Source organism: Manis pentadactyla, chromosome 5 (assembly GCF_030020395.1).
Source record: "Manis pentadactyla isolate mManPen7 chromosome 5, mManPen7.hap1, whole genome shotgun sequence".
Classification (NCBI taxonomy): Eukaryota; Metazoa; Chordata; class Mammalia; order Pholidota; family Manidae; genus Manis; species Manis pentadactyla.
Genome location: NC_080023.1, coordinates 91,653,715 through 91,672,223, shown reverse-complemented (window position 1 = coordinate 91,672,223; position 18,509 = coordinate 91,653,715). Strand labels below are relative to the sequence as shown.

At 37.6% G+C, this 18,509-nt stretch overlaps 1 protein-coding gene across 1 annotated transcript in view; it reads left to right on the top strand.

Moving 5' to 3' along the window:
* Positions 1–18,509, top strand: part of COL25A1 (collagen type XXV alpha 1 chain) — a 468,658-nt gene that overhangs the window by 366,937 nt on the left and 83,212 nt on the right. The window contains exon 12 of the mRNA XM_036920918.2: positions 1,890–1,934. Within this exon, the coding sequence (XP_036776813.1) occupies positions 1,890–1,934 (45 nt within the window). The remainder of the gene's footprint in view (positions 1–1,889; positions 1,935–18,509) is intronic.

Sequence of the window (18,509 nt, the reverse complement as noted above, 5' to 3'; positions counted from 1 at the left end):
AATTCGGAGCAGACTCTTTTCAAGCTGTCTGCGAAATGTGCAGGTTATTGAATTTTTAATTCAAACTCTGGTAGAACATTTGACAGAACTTAGAATGTGATGGGTCATACTACATAGCCAGCTAAATGCATGGCCTTGTCAAACATATGATCGCCAAACAACCACAGAACTAGCCAGAACAAAAGATGTGCTTGTTGCTTGGTGGCCTCATTCAAGTGGCCCACTAATGTCCTCCTTTGTGAAGGTAACCTGAAAAGTGACTTCCTGCTAGTCATTTCAACATCATCCACAGTCATCAGAACTGACCATTACATTCTGATGGAAAGGGTCTAGCACTTCTAACATTTCAGCAATACTACAGTAGTAAATATATCAATACTAATACTGCAGTAGTAAATATATCAGTAACAGGTAAATGGCTGCTAGCCAACAAAATATCACTAAGTCTCCATTCCCTGTTCCACCTCCCACCCCACAAGGGGGAAAAGAAGATTATTTAACCTGCAGAAACTAAAGAAAACAATTGTATTGCAACAGGTGGAAAAGTGATTATTCTTTATCTTTGGAATCTATCAAAGATAGACTTTTTATCCCCCAAGCACTGGGCATGTGGCATCTGTTGAAACATAATCCTACAAACCAACTAAAAGCCAATGAGTTGTGAGACAACTTGTGTATAGGAACACTTTGTCCTTCGCAATAATGTCTCTATTAAGCATGGTGTGAAATTGTAAAGCTACCCTAATCCACATGCCACCAGGATAAAATTACTGCCTCAGGCTTCGGGAAGTCATTTAATGACCTGCCCCATATAATTACCTAAAGCACTGAGGGATTTGCTGTCTCAATTTGTGTTGCATATAGTGACTGTATTTTTGATACACTAAATTTTTGTAGAGAAGTTTTAGGTGTACAGTTACTCTTTTAAGAAAAGTTTTCCATTATTATTAAAGAAATTTAAAAGCATACATCTCCTAAGAGAAGTCTGTTTTCTAGAGCTAGACAAAGAATAAGCATATTTCATTTAAAAATGGTTTCTCCAGAGCCCAAAGGGGAGGTGTGTGGAGGGAAATGACATACTATTTGAAAACATTTGTTAATGTTTCTATATCCTGTTGAATGTCATAGATTTTCTCAGGTAATAACTAATTTTTTATTCTCCACTGACCCTACCTACATTCAACCTACCTACATTCAAGTGATTCATAATCACTCCAGCACGCATGTGTGCTCATGTCCAAGTGCATGTGCGTGCACATGCACACACACACACTTAATATTTATGCACAGTTGTATTCTAGTCGGTGTTTAACGTTTGTAACAGCTATATGCAGTGTGCTTTGAAAGACATTCACACTCACGTGGCTTAAATGTACTCCCTGAAAACCAGGAAAAAGTCCTTCAAATATAACAGATTTGAGTTTACATCATGGTTCCCATATTTGACTTGTGGAACAAATGGTTGTCATTTTAGTTACCTTTTGTTGCATGATATTTAAACTCATGAAGTTCAAGAGTTCCTCCTACTACTGTTTTTTTCCAGATGGAGCTAAGCCTATTTATTTCTTAAAACACTTCAGCTTAGAGCCATGTAGCCCTCTGATAGATATACATCTCAATTTATAATGTGAATTGCTTTACAATTATGTTGTGATTAAGTGGATATTTAGAAACATAGTTACATTTAACTGCATAATTTCTGGGAAAGCTTGATGAATCTGCTTACATTATTGTACATTTGAACACAGTGGAAAAGATTTGAAAACACAGCCTCCCATCATGGTTTAGCAAGATAAAGTTATGGCCGACGTAATTAATACAATACAAATTTAGAAATGAAATATTCTATGATTATGATACCAACTTCATTTAATCATGTGTCTCCTTAGGGTTCTGTTGGAGCACCTGGAATTCCAGGGGTAAATGGGCAAAAGGTGAGTTCTACAGAATACAGTATTTTTGATCATTTGGAGAGGATTAAAATTACAGTTATTCTAGTCAGTAATGTTAGTAATAGTTGAAATACTTACAAAAACAGTACATATACTATTGAAATATAGGGAAACTGTGGAGTAAATAATCAAATTAGTTTAATTTTTAAAGCTGCATTTAATCATTAGGAACTCAGAAATTTTCCCATTTTATTTTGATAAGTTATGTATGAAATACGTACTGTATCTTTCTCATACATATATACGGGGTAGGGAAAAAAGCTATATTTAATATGAATTGTGATGAACAAAATGCACTCTATTCTCAACATGTCAGAAGTAATATGTATTATTTCTTTGGTTAACAAAACAATCTTACAGAGGGAATCTCCTGAATTTAGCAACAATTTTACTTTTTACTGTCAAGCAAAAAATGGGATTTAACTAGACTTGCCAAGCTCTGGTAGTACACTTCTATTGTACTGTCAATAATGAGGGGAAAAATGAAGAAAATCCCCACAACTCCACACAGGTCTAACTGTGTGCATGTGGACATTGATTACTGCAGTGTACTTGCTAGTTGGACGAAGCATCTCTCCCACAGGAGGGTCTGGAAATCTGTGCTCCCCAACAGTCCTGACTGACTCTTCAAACTGGAACCTCTACAGAGACCAGTAAAGCCACTGTGGCAGCTAACAAAGCCACTAGCTGGGCCAGTCCAGCAGGAGCCAGGGAACTGAGCTGGGGCTTTCCTGTCTCCCTCAGAGCTTCTGCACTGGCCCTGTGAAATCCTGTGGCCCATTTGTTTGTCTTCCCGAGAATTTTAAATCCTACACTCTGGACTGAATTCTGAAGTTACAAGGGGCCTAACCTTTACAGGCCGAATACATCTCTGAGTCACCTTTTCCATCTTCTTCAATTTTCTTCTCTTTTAAGACATAAACCTTCACAATTTAAAACGTACTGTGAGGCTAGCCAAGGGCACGAGCCTGAGGTTCAGAGGCCATGTGAATTTTGGCAAACTTCTTGAATTCTCTGGCCTCAGTTTCCTCACCTGTAAAAGGGAGACAATAACAATTCCTACCTATTAGGGTCAACTTGAGGATTAAATGGTAAGTAGACACGATGCCCTTATGACCAAGTGTTTGATATTACCATTAAGCTTTTCCTTCATTTCATTTTAGTGAAATGTTGGAAATTTGGACAATCTATATTTTAAAAGGGGTTGTTTCCAGAATTGCTCAGTTCCCAAGCAAAATTAATGTTCTCAAGCAAGTTTTATGGGATCCTTTAGTCCACAAATCAAACATAGCATACTCATAAATAGTGGCCTGCCCATGCCACAGCTCTGTTTTCCACTTAGTCAAATGCATATCCATCTGCTTCGCAAGTCCTGGTTAAAGAGAGAGTAACTTTCTGTTTAGAACATTGTGGAGAAAACAGAAGCAAAAAGTTCAAGGTATATACCTTCTAAATTGGGTTTGAAAATTATGTAAGTCAAGATAATATTTAGAAAGGACAAAATACAAATTTAACATAAGCATTTTTAAATTTGGTGAAAAACTAAAGCTGTGCACCTAAGGTTAATGTTTTGCTTTTTCTTCTTTGCTGCTTTTCTTTTTTCATCTTTGAGACAATCATGAAAATTTATAGAAACCTTTGACCTGAACAAAACAACTTTAAAACTGTCACATACATGTTTAGGAAGACTGCAGATTCTTTATTTTTGGAAAGGAAATATGCAATTTCCTTAGTGAGAAAAAGGAATGTGACATTTTCTTGTCCTTGTCACTGAATGTAAATTCTATTTCAAGGAAATAGACAGTTAATATATGCAGTTTTATGTCTTGTTATACATCTTTGTGGCATTTTTAAGTGTTTTCTATAAAACCTAGAGAAGCTAGATGATTTTACACTTTTATGAAAGTATTGTCAAAGTGTAGATTAAGATTGTGTTTCCTACTCCTAAGCCTATAACTTTGTGTGTGGAATTTATGATAATCCTAGTCATTATCTAACATTTGTAATATTTGCTATATCGTTTTTAGGAAAATTAAATGCAAAAACCACAAGTCCTCTTTGCTGAAACAGTAAAAACAAAGTTGGAAATAGAATAATAATAATTCTATATTTAGAGCTTATGAAATGTGTCTTAGATTTCTAGAATTTGTTTTTCTAAGAAAAAAGCTTACAAAATGGCATAATCGTTTTTTTTAAGAACATAACTATCCTTAAACTATATTGAGACAACGTTTTTTCCCCACATTACAACTTCACTTTTTCCAAAGAAGTACTTTGTATGCTTAGGAAATAGTTTTCAGACAATGGTTAAGGAAGAGCGTGATTTCTAAGCCATCAGAAATACGGCAAATAACAATTAGAAAATCCAAAGAGTTTTCTCTTATTAAAAAGAAAGAAAAGGAAACTATTTTAAGAAAATACTGTGTTTGTTTTCTGCTAGAACATTTTCCACCCATTCAGATTGACAAAATTGGTCATAGGCTTTGGTCAGTAAACTTGGTGATGACATTTTTTTACACTATTTTCCTTTAAATATTGGTCACCTTGACTGTTAAGCTGAATATTTTTTATTTTTGTAGTGGTGTTCCAGTTCTTCAGATTGTATCAGGGAAAAGATTTACATCAGCAGTAACATGGCATTAAACTCCAGTCTGGCTTCTTCTGGCATCACCATCTACAAAGGGCTACTAAAGCATCCTGTGAAAAACGGGAGGCAGCGTGTTACAGAGGGAAGAATGTGAACTCTGCAGTCAGGGAAAGAGTGCTGCAAGTCCTTGTCCTCATTTGGGCAAGTTACTTAATTTTTTAAAGGCGTGGGTATAAATATAAATGCAGATTTTGCAGTATGAACTAGATAATATCTCCAAAGTGCACGTGGTATAATAGGTGCACAAAAAATGTTATCAAGTGTCTTGTAATAGTAGGTATCGCACTTGCAGAGCTTCAGCAAGTGAGCTCTAGGCATACCCTCCAGCAGGGGCAGAAGCCAACTGACTTCATGATAGGAAGAAAATGAAATGCCAGATTACACATGAAAGTAAAATGCCTGTCTCCTTGCTCTCCCTGCTCACCGCACCCCAGGGGCGCCGTCCTGGAGTCGGGGTACCTGTGCTCTTCCTCCTCAGGGGCAGTCTTTCAAAGACCCATTTCTTCTCTGGGCTGAAGGCAGCTTCATTTGTAAAATGAGAGAAGAGGTTGTAATAATTTTAAGTCTCTAAGAGATATTGTATATCCACAAAAAGTCACTCATGTCTCATTTCCAATTCAGCCAGCTTCTAGCGTCCTCCGTTCCCAATTCTGAAGGCTGTTGTTTCCATAATTTGGATTTTTTTCCAAGAGTCGAAGCAGTGAGGGCAGATTTGATGCTGTCTTACCTAAAAATATGATACTACCCTCCTCCCTCTTCTTCTCTGCCTAATTGTACACAAAAACTTTTGTAGTTCTCATGAATAGATGTTGCTGATTTAAAGGTATAATTAACATTTTTAGTTGTGCTCCATGATTCATTTGCCCTCTCTTTCCTTTCTCTCTCTCTATCTCTCACACACACACACACACACACGTGCACACATGTGCACACACGTGTGCGTGAAGAGGTGTATATCTGAAATATTTGTCACTAAAACCTTACTTCTCAGATATACTAGAGAAGTGGGAGATTTGAAAAACAATTTTGTGGTAGAACTATTTTTTAAACTGAAAGATTCTTTCACAAAATAAATTATTGTCTACAAATTTTATATGTATATATATATATATATAAACACATATATGTATTTTGACGTATATCTGTCAGGGCATTAAAAATCTCAACTCTTAATAGGTATTATTAGAACCCTATATTTTTCTAGCCTTTCCACATCTTCAGATTAATTGCCCTCCATAAGAACAAATCATCCAATGACAATTTATTAGAACAGCAGTCAGTGCCCAGTACTGGGCAAATACCACAGAAGAGGAGATTTGGGACAGAAATAGGGTACATTAGAAATCTAATGCATGCACCTCATAGTTCACATCTTTGCTTCTTTGTTACTATGAAATAATAGTAAAGGTTTTTCAAGATTAAAAACAAGTTATTCTGTCTAAGCAAGTGAGAATATTTCTGAGGCCCCAGAGTGATAGGCATTGATTCCAAAGGAAAAGAGAAATATAAGAGGATTTTGTTTCATGTATTTTTCGAGTATTTTCTAGAATTCATTATTTTTAAAACTCCAAAATATAAATAAAAAATTGATGTTTGTATCATCTATGAATCTATCCCAAATAGCTATGTGATTTTTAAATAACATTAAATTTTAATTAGCTTATAGTTATGGTATTAAGTGTGCCTATCATCTCTTATACATAATTTCATAGTTCCTCACTGACATTAATCCTCACAGCATGCTTCTAGTGGCATTTTTATTATGAGTATATTTAAAGAGCAGATAAATTGAAGCTGTCAGACTTCCAAAGGTCAAGCCATTAATTTGAGTCTGTCTAGTTAGCTACACAATAGATTCAATAATTTTTATTCTTGATTCACTTACTGTAACAACTAAATACACTTTTTCTTTGGCTACCTTGACTCTATCATCCAACAGTCTGAATTCAATCCCTGAAGGATTTGAATATATTTAACCCTATTTGTTTTCTGATGCATTAGCTTAAAATTTTCCTCTGGCAGAATTTACCCAGCTATCTACTTACTCAATGTATTTATAACATTACGACTTTAGACTTAGGAAAATATATTGAGAGCAAATGGCGTGATTGATTTCTGATTCCAAATTAATTCATAGTTCAGGGAAAGTATCTTAGAGCAATTCAATTCTTTTGCTGGTTAAAGCTGAGAATTAAATTATTTTTATTTTTTTATCTTTTAAAGTTATTGATGTGTATGTTAGAACTCTAAGAACACATGACTGTAGTAATAGGATGCATTCTTTCTCTCTGAAGAAATACTATTTTCCTATTACAGGATATTTCATATAGTCAAATCACTACATCCTGCAAAATGATTCATATATTCTCAGGTATTCTTATATACAAGCTTACTCCTAAGTAGACTTTTCCCTCAATTCTACTTTTTAAGTGGAACAGTGATATTTCTATTCTTTATGCAATTAACTTTAAGTTCCTTTATAGAGGAATGAAGTTAGTTGAAAGAGGTAATTTAATGCTGGTTTGAAATAAAACAATTATAGTAAGATTCCTCTGACATCATTTACGCATGTTAGTATAATATTTGATCTAGTTATCATACTACTAAGTGAGACTCTTTGGAGGGGGAGACGAAAAAGTTGAAGGAATAGTATTATTGATGGGGAGAGGGGTGTGAGACAAAGGGAAGCTGCTCACAGGTGTCACAAAACAAAGCAAATGTCTCTGAATGAATTAGGACATTATCAAGTCCATTTGTTTTCCATTTTAACTGAAAAGACATTATGTTTTATAAAAGGGATCACAAAAATACTGATTCACTACATCTGGTTAAATTACATACATAATCTGAAGAAGATTTTTTTTTAAACTTCCATTAAATCTATAACATGGATTCACTTACTGATTTATTCAAGTATCTCTTCAATGCTTACTGCTAAGTGCCAGACACCATCTGAGCACTGATATTAAAGCTGTCTCTGCCCTCTTGTAATTTCCATCCTAACTGGGGCTGGGGACAGTGAATGAACAGTTGTACTAAAAACCTGCTAAATAACAGTACTGTTAAGTACTGTGGCAAAAGAAGCCTGGTGCAAAGAGTCAAGGAATGCTGCTCTGAATACGTAGGTGACTTTAGGTGAGACTTGAAAGATGAACAGCATTTGGTAAGGGGAAGAGAAACTGCTATGTTGTAGTACTTAAAAATTAAATTACAGACAACTGTGGTCTTAGAAATCTGTTACTGAAACACCAGTATTATCAGCCATATAGGGATTTTCTATCCATCATGGGGTACCTTGATGTCTCAGTGCAGAGAACAGCAGAGCGCAGTACATGACAGTTACTGGCACGCATTCAGCATTTCCTGTCAGACCCTCTCCTAGATGTTCTATGCATATTAGCTCACTCACGCCTCACGGCAGTCCCATTAGTTTTAGCTCCATTTTAGTAATGAGGGAACTGAGGCACAGAAAGGATATTTTGCCCAGGGTCACCAATGTGTTAGTGATAGAGTTCAGCTTCAAAGCCAGGCAGTCTGCCAGCACTGCCTAAGAGTCGGCTTCCACTGCGGAGAGTGGGGATTTTAAATTCAGGTTATGCCAGCGGTGCTCTTAGTATTTGTATGACCTTGGACAAGTTATTTACCCTTTCTGAGCCTTAGTTTCTTCATTCATCAAATGAAGATTATAATATTTGCCTCAAAATTTAATCAGAAAAGGTAAAGGGATAAATGTAATTGTTTATAAAAATAAATTATTAAAGAAGAGCAGACTCTTTTCCTCTCTGAATCAGAAGCATTAATATCACCGTAACTCAGAAACCTCCTGGGTGTCTAAGTAAATGTTAAGAACTATTATGTCTTTCTACTACTCTTCACTGATCTTAAGCATTACTCCAATTGAACTTAACTATTTAACATTTCTATTAATAATCAGGCACTTTCTGTTCCCAAGAGAAAAGATAATTTAGCATTGAAACTATACATAGATTTATTATTAAGAATTGTGCTTCAGGAAAGAAGAAAGGAGCTGGGTTTTAAAACTTAAAAAATGGATGTGTTATCAAGGGCACATTTTGTTGCAAACATAGAATACTTAACAAGTTTTTAAAATAAAGGTATTTCTTGGTCATGTAACTAATGCAGGCTTCAGTTCTGCTTTGCTCTGGCAACTAAATCTCCTGGCTAAGAACTTGAGTCTTTCTTGTTTCATCCTAGTTCCTGCTCTCCTCTTGGTCTTTAGGTGCCCGTCATGCCCCAGGCCTCATTCTTTCCTGTCTACATTCAGAGAGTGGAATGAGTGTCTTTCCCCAAACAGCAACAAAGCTTTTGTGTTCCTCTGTAACTGGATACCCAGCGGCCTCCCCGTCCTTCCCTTGCAAGGGGAATGCTAGATACTGATTGGCTAGTGCCTCTGTCGTTGCTTTCTTAGCCACCTAGCCTCATGGGCAGTTGCCATAAACCCTTGATCATCTAATTTAGAAGAGATCTGTGTAACTCAAGGGAGCTGGACCGCTGTGTCGTATCTGACTTGCTCTGGTTCTAAGTTCTGCCATTTCACATAACTCCCTTCACTCATTTTGATATTTTGTCTTCCTAAATCATTAAGTCTTTGTTCTTACTTTTGTTTTCCATTAGAGAACAATTTTTTATATTCCAGAAAAGAGAACCATCTGTGGCTTCCTGCTCTTTGGCTGGTTTTCATGCACTTTGGCCCCTTTCATAAGTTATTTTAAAAAGAAATACTGGATAGTGTTTCCCTTAGACCCAGGCAAGCAGATGAGGATGTCTTGCCTCCTTTGTCCTCTTGTGCTGTGACCCTCCCCCTCACAGGGTGAGGAGTTCATAGGGCTAAGGAGACATGCTTACTTAAAGTCTGGTCTCCCCACTTCCAGGTCACATCCCAGGTAGTTATCTCAGGTATGACCCAAGAATTCCTGCCTAAACTGTCTAGATTCTACTTCCAGCACCTGTTGGCCTCTTCCCCTGGTCCAAATTCCCAGGGGTGAACCGCACAGCTGGTGTGTGCACCCCTAATCCTGTAGGTGACCTTGCAGCAGCTTTCAGTGGGCAGCCATGGGCAAAGCTTGCAGGCTGTGGTGCTCACATGCAACCCCTACAGCCCTTCCTGGAGAATAATAGGGCCCAGGTTGGCAAGAGAAGGGAGGACACCAGCATTGTGGGGTGGGAGGCAGGTCATCCATGTGGGCTTGTACCCAGACCTTCAAATTTCAAGGGTGTGCCCAAAGTCCAGAAGAATTCTCCTGTGTGTACATTCCACCCAAATAAACCCAGCTTAGCTATTTTCTGTGATTCCCTAAATTCTTAGCTATCCCTTTGCTTTTGAATTTCTTGTTCAAATTACATTCTCTACATTTTGTACTGACCAGCAGACTTATTTCTGAAACATTCCATACCGTAATATTATTGCTACAGCTGTCATGTTTTCTTATTTTACATGTTTAGAGGTTTTTTTTTTAAAGCATAATGAAGGTTAAGTTACTAGGTTTAGTTTAGTTACAACTTTAATCAGTATAAGACCCATTTCAGTCAATTATCTGAAATAGGATATTTTTATTAAGTTCCTGGCTGATAGACCTGTTTTCTTTTCTACTCATTATTATTCATATTACCAGTGTAGACAAACAGATTCTAATTTTAGGGAGGGAGCTTGCTGATTAGTGAGACAAGACCAAGTCTACCAGGATACCAGCTCTCTGATGCATGACCAGACCTAACCCCAGGGTAAAGGTTTCCTTGTTTTCCTTTCATGTCACAAAGCACCCCCTGCCTCTTGGATGGAAAGAGAAAAAGAATTAGGGATTGGTATGCAAGGAGAAGCTTTCCAAAAACTATGAAATTGCTCCAAGTAAGAGAGAGTGAAGCTGAATTCCGAGGCTGGTCTAGGAGGGAGGGAGAGAGGGAAGAAGGTGAGATGGAAAGGGCGGAAGGAGAAGCCAGTAAGATGAAGAAAGACTGCTGTGACATGACACCTTCTCAAGAGAGCCAGACATTCCACCCTGAGCTTGCAGAAGGCCCAGAGAGAGTGGGGTTCTTGAGGCAACTGGTGAAGACCCAACTGACCGTCTAACCTGGGCTTGGGCAAAACAGAGATGACTTGCATAGATGCAAGAACTGAAGCCAAGGGGCCCAGGAGAGCAGGTCGTGGACTTCCGTACCTGTGCAGCTGGGACTTGAGTCCGGTTTAACCATATGTCCGACGATGAAGGAACCACTGGGTGACACTGCTAGTCCAACAACAAATAATCGCATCATTATGTGATATCATGAGTTTAATAAAATTTTGTCAGTTCTTATAAACAGTAATAAGAAAACCAAATCTTAATCCTTTAGAGCCAAGAGAAAGCAAGCATTTAACCCCACATACTGCAGAAAAGCGAAGCCGAGCCTCAGAGCAGCTCCTGTAATTTGCTCTATGTTACAGGATCACAAGTGGAAAGCCTGGGATTGGCCGGAGGCTTCCTGAAGCCACTTTCCTATTGTATGTCCAAATCAAACAGCAAAGAAACATAATAAAAATGAATGAGTTTTTAGACATAAGTTTCACAAGACGGGGACTTGGAAGACTGGGGCTCAAATCTCACATCTGCCTCTTTGCAGGTATTTGCCTCTGGAAAAGCTGCTTTCCCTCTCTGAATGTTTCTTCACCTGCTAAGAATGACTGGCTTGGCTCCTTTCAACTAAAATATTTGTGAGGGCTCCTGCTTAGGGAAAAGCAGATGTTTGTTAGAGTTCATGAGGTAAACGATGACACGTGTAAATTCTGGAAAGGCTCTTTTGGGAACAAACTTGAGATGACATGATAATGTACATAACCAGCATTGCCCCAGCTACTACACGCCCCTCACCTGAGGCACATGGGGTGCGGGAAGGAGCAGACAGAAGAGGGGATGAGATAACCAAATACACAGATACATTTATAATGGCCCAGTCTCTGTACCCACAGGCAGAATTGTTAGTCTTTAGTCCTCTAAGCAGCCACTCTTTCCCCTGACAAGAGTCCTGGAGGGGCTCAGGAGCTTCTCTGGGAAGTCGTGAAATTTCTGCTCATTCTTGGCATCCTTCGCGGGACTCGCCCTCCCACCCACTTGGCCCTCTGTTTGTCCCACTCTCTATTTACGTTCTCTATTCTTCAACTCTAATATTTTAGACTGACCTGCCTGACCTGGCGGTGTTCCTGCTGGGATAATCTCTCTCCCATTTTTTTCCTGGGTCCCCTGAGGTTTCCCACCCATACCTGCCTTGCTGTAGTTGAGATGAAGAGCTCTGCCTTGCCCCATAGTTACAGGTCTGTCCAGTTGCCCAGGAGAGAAGTCTTGTGGTCTCCATCTCCTACCAGACCTCCAAGGGCTTCACATCTTCACGTGGGCTTATTGATTGTTTCTCCTGTATTGTCTCATTTCTCCATCATATATATACTCAATTATTATGTGTGAGGTACAGTTTCTAGGCAACATGGAAAGGGGAGTGAACAAAATAGACAAAGTTCATATTCTAGTGGTGATGAGAGAGTGCGGGTGGGAAATAGGGTCACCAAATAAAATATAGGGTGCCCAGTTCAATTTGAGTTTCAGATAAACAACTCAATTTTAATATGACTGTGTCCCACCTGGGATACACTTAACTAAAAAATTATGTCTTGTTTATCTGGAATTAAAATTTAGCTGGGTGCCCTATTATTTCCCAAATCTGGAAGTCCTAGTTTGGGAGACAGAAAAGAAACAAGAAATTATGCCTTAGATGATAACTAGTGCGATGGAGAAAAAAAATCAGGTAATGGCTGTAGGGAGGGGTGTTGTGGTGGTGCTGGGGCATTGGGGAAACCGCTGTGGTAAGACCTTTGAGCCAAGCTTCCAGAGATGAGAGGGTAAATCCCTGCAGAGAGAGAACCCCACGTCCAGAGGCGCAGGGCTCTTTCCTATTTAGCATCTTGAAATAGAGAGGGTAGTGAGACTGCAGCGTGAGTGAGGAAAGCAGCCGAAGGTGAGGTCAGGGAAGCCTCAGGGACAGACCACGAAGAGGGGGCCCCTGTAAGGATTTGGGCTCCTATTCTGAGCACAGGGGCATGGCCTGAAGAGGGCTGAGCAAAGGGCCATCTGCCTGACTTGTTTTTCAGAGAACGTTGGGTATGGTGGGCCGTTAGGAGGTCCCCAGATGAGCCTCTAGTCCGTGTGCTGAGGCCGACGGAGGCTGTGCTGCCTCACTCGCGGGCCTTGCTCTCCCGCCCCAGCTCTACCCTCCACCCCCCACAAGCCGCCCTCTGTCGGCGGAGTCCTGTGGATTTTATGCGCAGTCCACTCGCCGTTCCAAAGTCTTGCAGTATGTTGACTTTCCTTCATCCTGATTGGGCGCTTTCCCTGCTTTTAAAGGGTTTTGGTTCATCTGTATTCTAAATTATTGAAGAATTTTATGCTTTAAACCAATGCTGTTTAATAGAAATTTAGCACAAGCCCCAAATACAAGTCACATAGCTAATGTGAATTTTCTTAGTAGCTACATTTTAAAAAGTAAAAGCAGGTAATATTAATTTGAACAGTGTTTTATTTAATTCAATATTTATATAGAACTGTCATTTCATTATATAAATTAATACTTCAAGATTAATAATATACACACTATTGATGAGATATTTACTTTTTTTTCCCTTCTGAGTCTTCAATATCCATATTTTACATGTTTCCAGCCACATTTCCAGGGCTCAATAGCCACATGTGGCTAGTGGTACCATATTAATAACACAGGTTTACACTCTGCTTATTTGCCCTTATCACAGTCTTTAGAGCCTGGGCACATAGAGTCAGCAGTTTTAGAGAGAAAGGAAAGTGGGAAAATTGTCCAGAGAACAAACTATATCAAATAATGTGGGAATGAGAACATTTTTCCATTTAGATTCCAAAAACATTGGTGCCACACATCTGTAAGATGATGTATATATCCAACAACAAATAAATTACTATTTTTATGGTTATTCAATTAGTTTGCTTAATGTAAAAATCTAATATGGACTACTCCAATTTCCTTATGGCTCTGTGGCTCAATTTTTGGTTTTTAATTCCAACTTGTCCCTCTTCTTTGTGCCATTTTAGTACCAGGTTGTTCAGTCCTAAATGTGTTTAGCTATAATGTTGCCGAGGATTTTCCTTCTTATTGAATGCAATAATTAACAATCTCCAGTACGCAAGTGGGTTGTGTTTTAGATTTCAAATATGTACAGATAACATAAATAGAAAAAACTGTTTCCAAGGATGAATAATGTGTCAGGCCAACCCACACAAACTTATTAAAAAGTGGAGCTAAGTTGTAGTAGTATTACTGTGAACTGGCTCTCCCTTAAGTCAAACTTCTTAAAATTGGGGTGTCTAGGGAGTTCAAAAAAGTGCAGGAAAACAAAAGAAGCAGAGGATTTTTCTAGAGCATTAAGAACACGTGAAAATTAGGGCTGGGGTTCTTACCTTATTGTGTGGTAAAATGTCACGTTTCTGTACATTTCAAGATAAAATATGTTGGTCACCAAGCACCTCTTAGGTTCACCCAAGTTTATGTTCATACCCTTCTGCCATTAGGGGATTAGAGTAAAAAACTAAACTGGAGAGAGAATAAATATTAATGGAGAGCAGAAGCCCCATTTTCAGGACTTTTTCCCCAAACACTTATATCTGGAAGTCGCTGTTGGGTGCCTCACTGCTTTCAGAGAGTCCTCCTCTACCAAGTGTCACTTACCCAATTGCTACCAAAGCCTTTTAGGCCTTACAAAGGGACAGCCCCCAGGCCCCCATGACTGCCAGCAGTAGAAGAATGACTAAAGACCAATCCTGCTCAACACTCAGGCCACTATGATCCTTCTATGCACTGTCACCTTCGGGAAGAAAGACCCAGTACCCCCAACATTTTAGAGAGCTACCAGTGACCAGCAGGGCCCATCTTTAGTCTTTATTTTATTGCACATCCACACTGACACCACCATTTCCAAGGCTGGAGAAGAACAGCCTTAAGCCTCATGCCTTCTGATGCTCTATACCACTCTGTCCACCCACCACTGGTCTGTGTTCCTTGTAGTTATTTTCCTCTTCTGTTCGAGTAAGTTCTTTCTGAAAATGCAGTACTTACGGGAAACAAATCCATTTTGACAAGTGAATGTAAAATTATATTATACTGAAAATTTTAAGCTACGATTCATTTTAAATTCCGATTGCCAAATGGAAACAATTGTGATTGAGTGATAGCAAGCAACATTACTGCTAAATGACCTATTTCCCTGTAGCACTCAATTTTGTAAGAAATCAACATTCCATTCTACCTTTAAGTATTTTTCAAGTGGTCCCTGAACAGCAGTCTGGGAACTAATTGTAAAAGCCTTGAGTGAAGTTTTAGGTGAGAGTTCTAAGGTGTTTGATTTAAGAGCAAGGGAAGGAAGAGAGGGAGAGAGGAAGCAGCAAACATCCTTCTTAAAAGCCAGTCCACATTATTCTCAGTTTAAATAAAAAACAAACTGTCACTTGGGAGCAATACAATTGGAGTAGCATTAGAATTTAAAGAACAGTGGAGAAAACCCTGTCAATCTACCTGTGGTTAAGATGTGCACTGTTGTTTTTCTTTATTACTATCTTTGGATGTCCTTCATTATTTGTGATTATGAAATGCATGAGAAAGAGATAGATTATCTAACAAACTTGAGACTAGCTCTCCACACCCATGAAACTTAATTCCCATCTTTTTGGTCTGCTTTTCTGATACATTTCTCTGTGTATGTACATTTTTACTACATTGTGTGGTAATAGAATATCATTGTAACTTTATTTGAAGAGACCTCATGATAATATTTTGTTCTCATAAACCAGAAAATATTAATACACTGAATGACATCCGGTTCATTCTTCATTAAGGTTTCCCTTTGTTTTTCTGTTTATTATCCCTCCTTAGTTCATAAAGTGCAAGAAAATGGCTTTAAAAAAAAGTTCTGTGACCTCAATTAGATGTCCTCTTAAGTCATTTGTGTATATGTCTTTTCTTTAATCACTCAAAAATAAGCTCTTTAAGCACAGATACCTCTCATGTCTATTTCCTCTTGATATCCCATGAATACAAAGCCCAGAGTAGAGCATACAGTAAATTTCACTAAAGGCTAATTAAATGAATTAATGCCTTCCAGAATCCCATAGCCTGGCCTTAGTACTAAGAGTTGTACAGCATTTTATCTTTAACATACCTTTCATACAACCTGAAAACTAAGTTTGGATAATAGAGGAATGCTCCAGAGCCTCCAAGTATTTGAACAGATTTTTCTTGATGTGACTTCTTAGAAAGGTAAAATGCCAACAGTCATTTCTCCTTTTTATCCTGCTTTGATTCATTCAGAAAATACTTTTTTTCACATTTTAGCTTTAAAATTACAAACATATGAAAAAGTATTTACCCTTACAAGTGATAAAATTTAAAACCGAGCAACAATAAACTTGTTTGTGCTTATTAAAACAGCCATAAAAGTAATCAAAATTGTGATATCCAATGCTAATGAAATTGTGAGAGAGTAATACAGATTGGGTACCTACAAAAGCAGATAAAACTCAGAACTAGTTTGGAAAGCAATTTAGTAATATTTACAGAGGTATTTATTTTAGTTTATCTTTAATAACAAAATTGAGAACAACCTAAGTATTGGACAATTTGGGACATATTAAGCAAATAATCACACCTGACATTGATAGGCGATAAACTATCCACAAGACAATTATGAGTGAAAACAATGTGTGGCATAAATTAATAAAAAAATCAGAACGTCAACCTTTGTAATAAGTTTACAATTATTTGAAAATATGTTAGCATACTTAAGAAAAACAAGAAGGAAACAGGACAAAATGCAAACAATTATAATGGTGTGATGGAATTATGAGTGCAATTTTTGCTTCTTTTTACATTAAAACATTACTTTAACAATGTATAAAATCAACGAGAAAAAGGAATCAAGTTTTAATCCCTCAATATTCATGTATTAAGGAAGACATTCTGCGGATACGTAACAAACATTTATCTTGCTTACTTCAAAATATCAGCATATATTTTTTCCAGTCCAGGGTTTTATTATTATTCTGGCTGCCATGGTTATTCTTTGAAAGTCAACAAAGCTTGTATTGTTCTCTGGCAGCATCTCTTGTTTGCATTAAGCCATGAATTATGATATTAGGGCATCCTGTTGGAGATTCCTTGAAGAAAGCAGACTTGATAGCTCTTTTTCTGGTTGCAATAGTAAATGATAGTCGTCTTTCAGGGCATATTCTATTTCCAAGTTCTTACCCTTTGCAGTGCACAAATGGTCTATCAAAATTTTTCTATAATGGCCATCGTTATTCTAAGTCAGCATTGTTGCCATTTTTACCAAGGAAAATGCAAGAGTTGTGATTATAGTGTAACTATATGTAAGAAGCAGAATTTCTTCCAGGAATTTAAGACTAACAATTAAAATTATACAGTATAATAGTAAAACTTTTTTTTGGCTCTTCTTGAAAAACACAGTAAGGTTCACATTGCTTAGTTATTCTGTAGCTGTATATAAATTACGTAAATTATATTTAATTCAGATTTCTACTCCTTCTGAAAGGTCACTTATAAATATGGAATATAAACCAAATGATAATGAGTATGGAAATACTTATCATCTACTCCTAATTTCTAGATGCATTCATTCATTCAACAATGTATCATATCTTTAAGAGCACAATCTCTTAAGCCAGATCATGTTCAGATCTTGGTTAAAGTTGTGTAAATCTGGAAAAACTACTTACCCTCTCTGTGCCTTAATTTCTTCATCTGTTAAATAGAGGTATAGATAGTACTTAACTAATAGAGATTTGTGAGAGTTAAGTGAGTTCATGAATGTAAAACTCCTGGCACTTAGGAAATGTTACTGTTATTATTAATGTACCTGCTTTTAAAGCTGAGAGCCCAAGTATAAAAATGGCACAATCCCTGCCCTCCAGGTAACCGAAAACATGCTTAAAAATCAAGTTTTCTGTAGAACCCCAAATTGCTCTAAAAATAAAGTCTGGGATTTTTTAAAATCAGCTAAGAAGCACCTTTATGATCCTTAGTGGAAAGAAGAAAGTTGTCCAGGAGTTGGAGCACACAGTTAAGACCTTTGGGGATCTTCTTAAATGAATACGAAATTCTAGTTGATGGAAGTTGGAGCCACATGGAGGCCCTGAGAGCCAGTTTCCTTCCTTTGCTTCCAGGCACTTGAAGGGACATCTCCTCTTTGGAAACAGTTGCTGGGTCAGTCTAGAAAGACTGGCATGCATCTTCAACTTCCTGGAATGGGAAACTTTTCTAACCTAACAGCCATCATCTTTTCCCCAAATTCCTCATCATTCAATGTAACAATGAAAGCCACAAGTCTGAGTGTTTTATTCTAATTATTTTTACAGTGAAATTGGAAAAAGAAACCAAAGCCATTTTTACTTTTAACTTTTGAGCCAAATGTGTCTAAATGAAGTAGGTTGATATTCAAAGATGTGTATGTTCTTCAAGATTTAGATTTGAAAATTCTCATTTGATTAAGTCTAACAAATACAATAACTTAGTCTTTATTTTCCTGAGCTGATGAGTCACTTAAAAATGCTCCATCAAGAGGGTCTTATGTTTTCAGATGTGCCTTTACTCATTCAACAAATATTTATTTGATGCCTGTGCCTACATTGTACCCAGCACCGTACTAGATATGCATTTCCACTGGTAAGTTGCTGCAGCTTTCTTAATGGAGAAAAGACTGAACGAAGGAAATTAACCTGTGGAAATTAACCAAAGGAAATTTTCTCCTGGTCTCTTAGCACATAGAATTTTGGACCAAACAAGCTATCTTGAATTTAAACTAATAGTCATTCATTTTCTATCTAATTCCA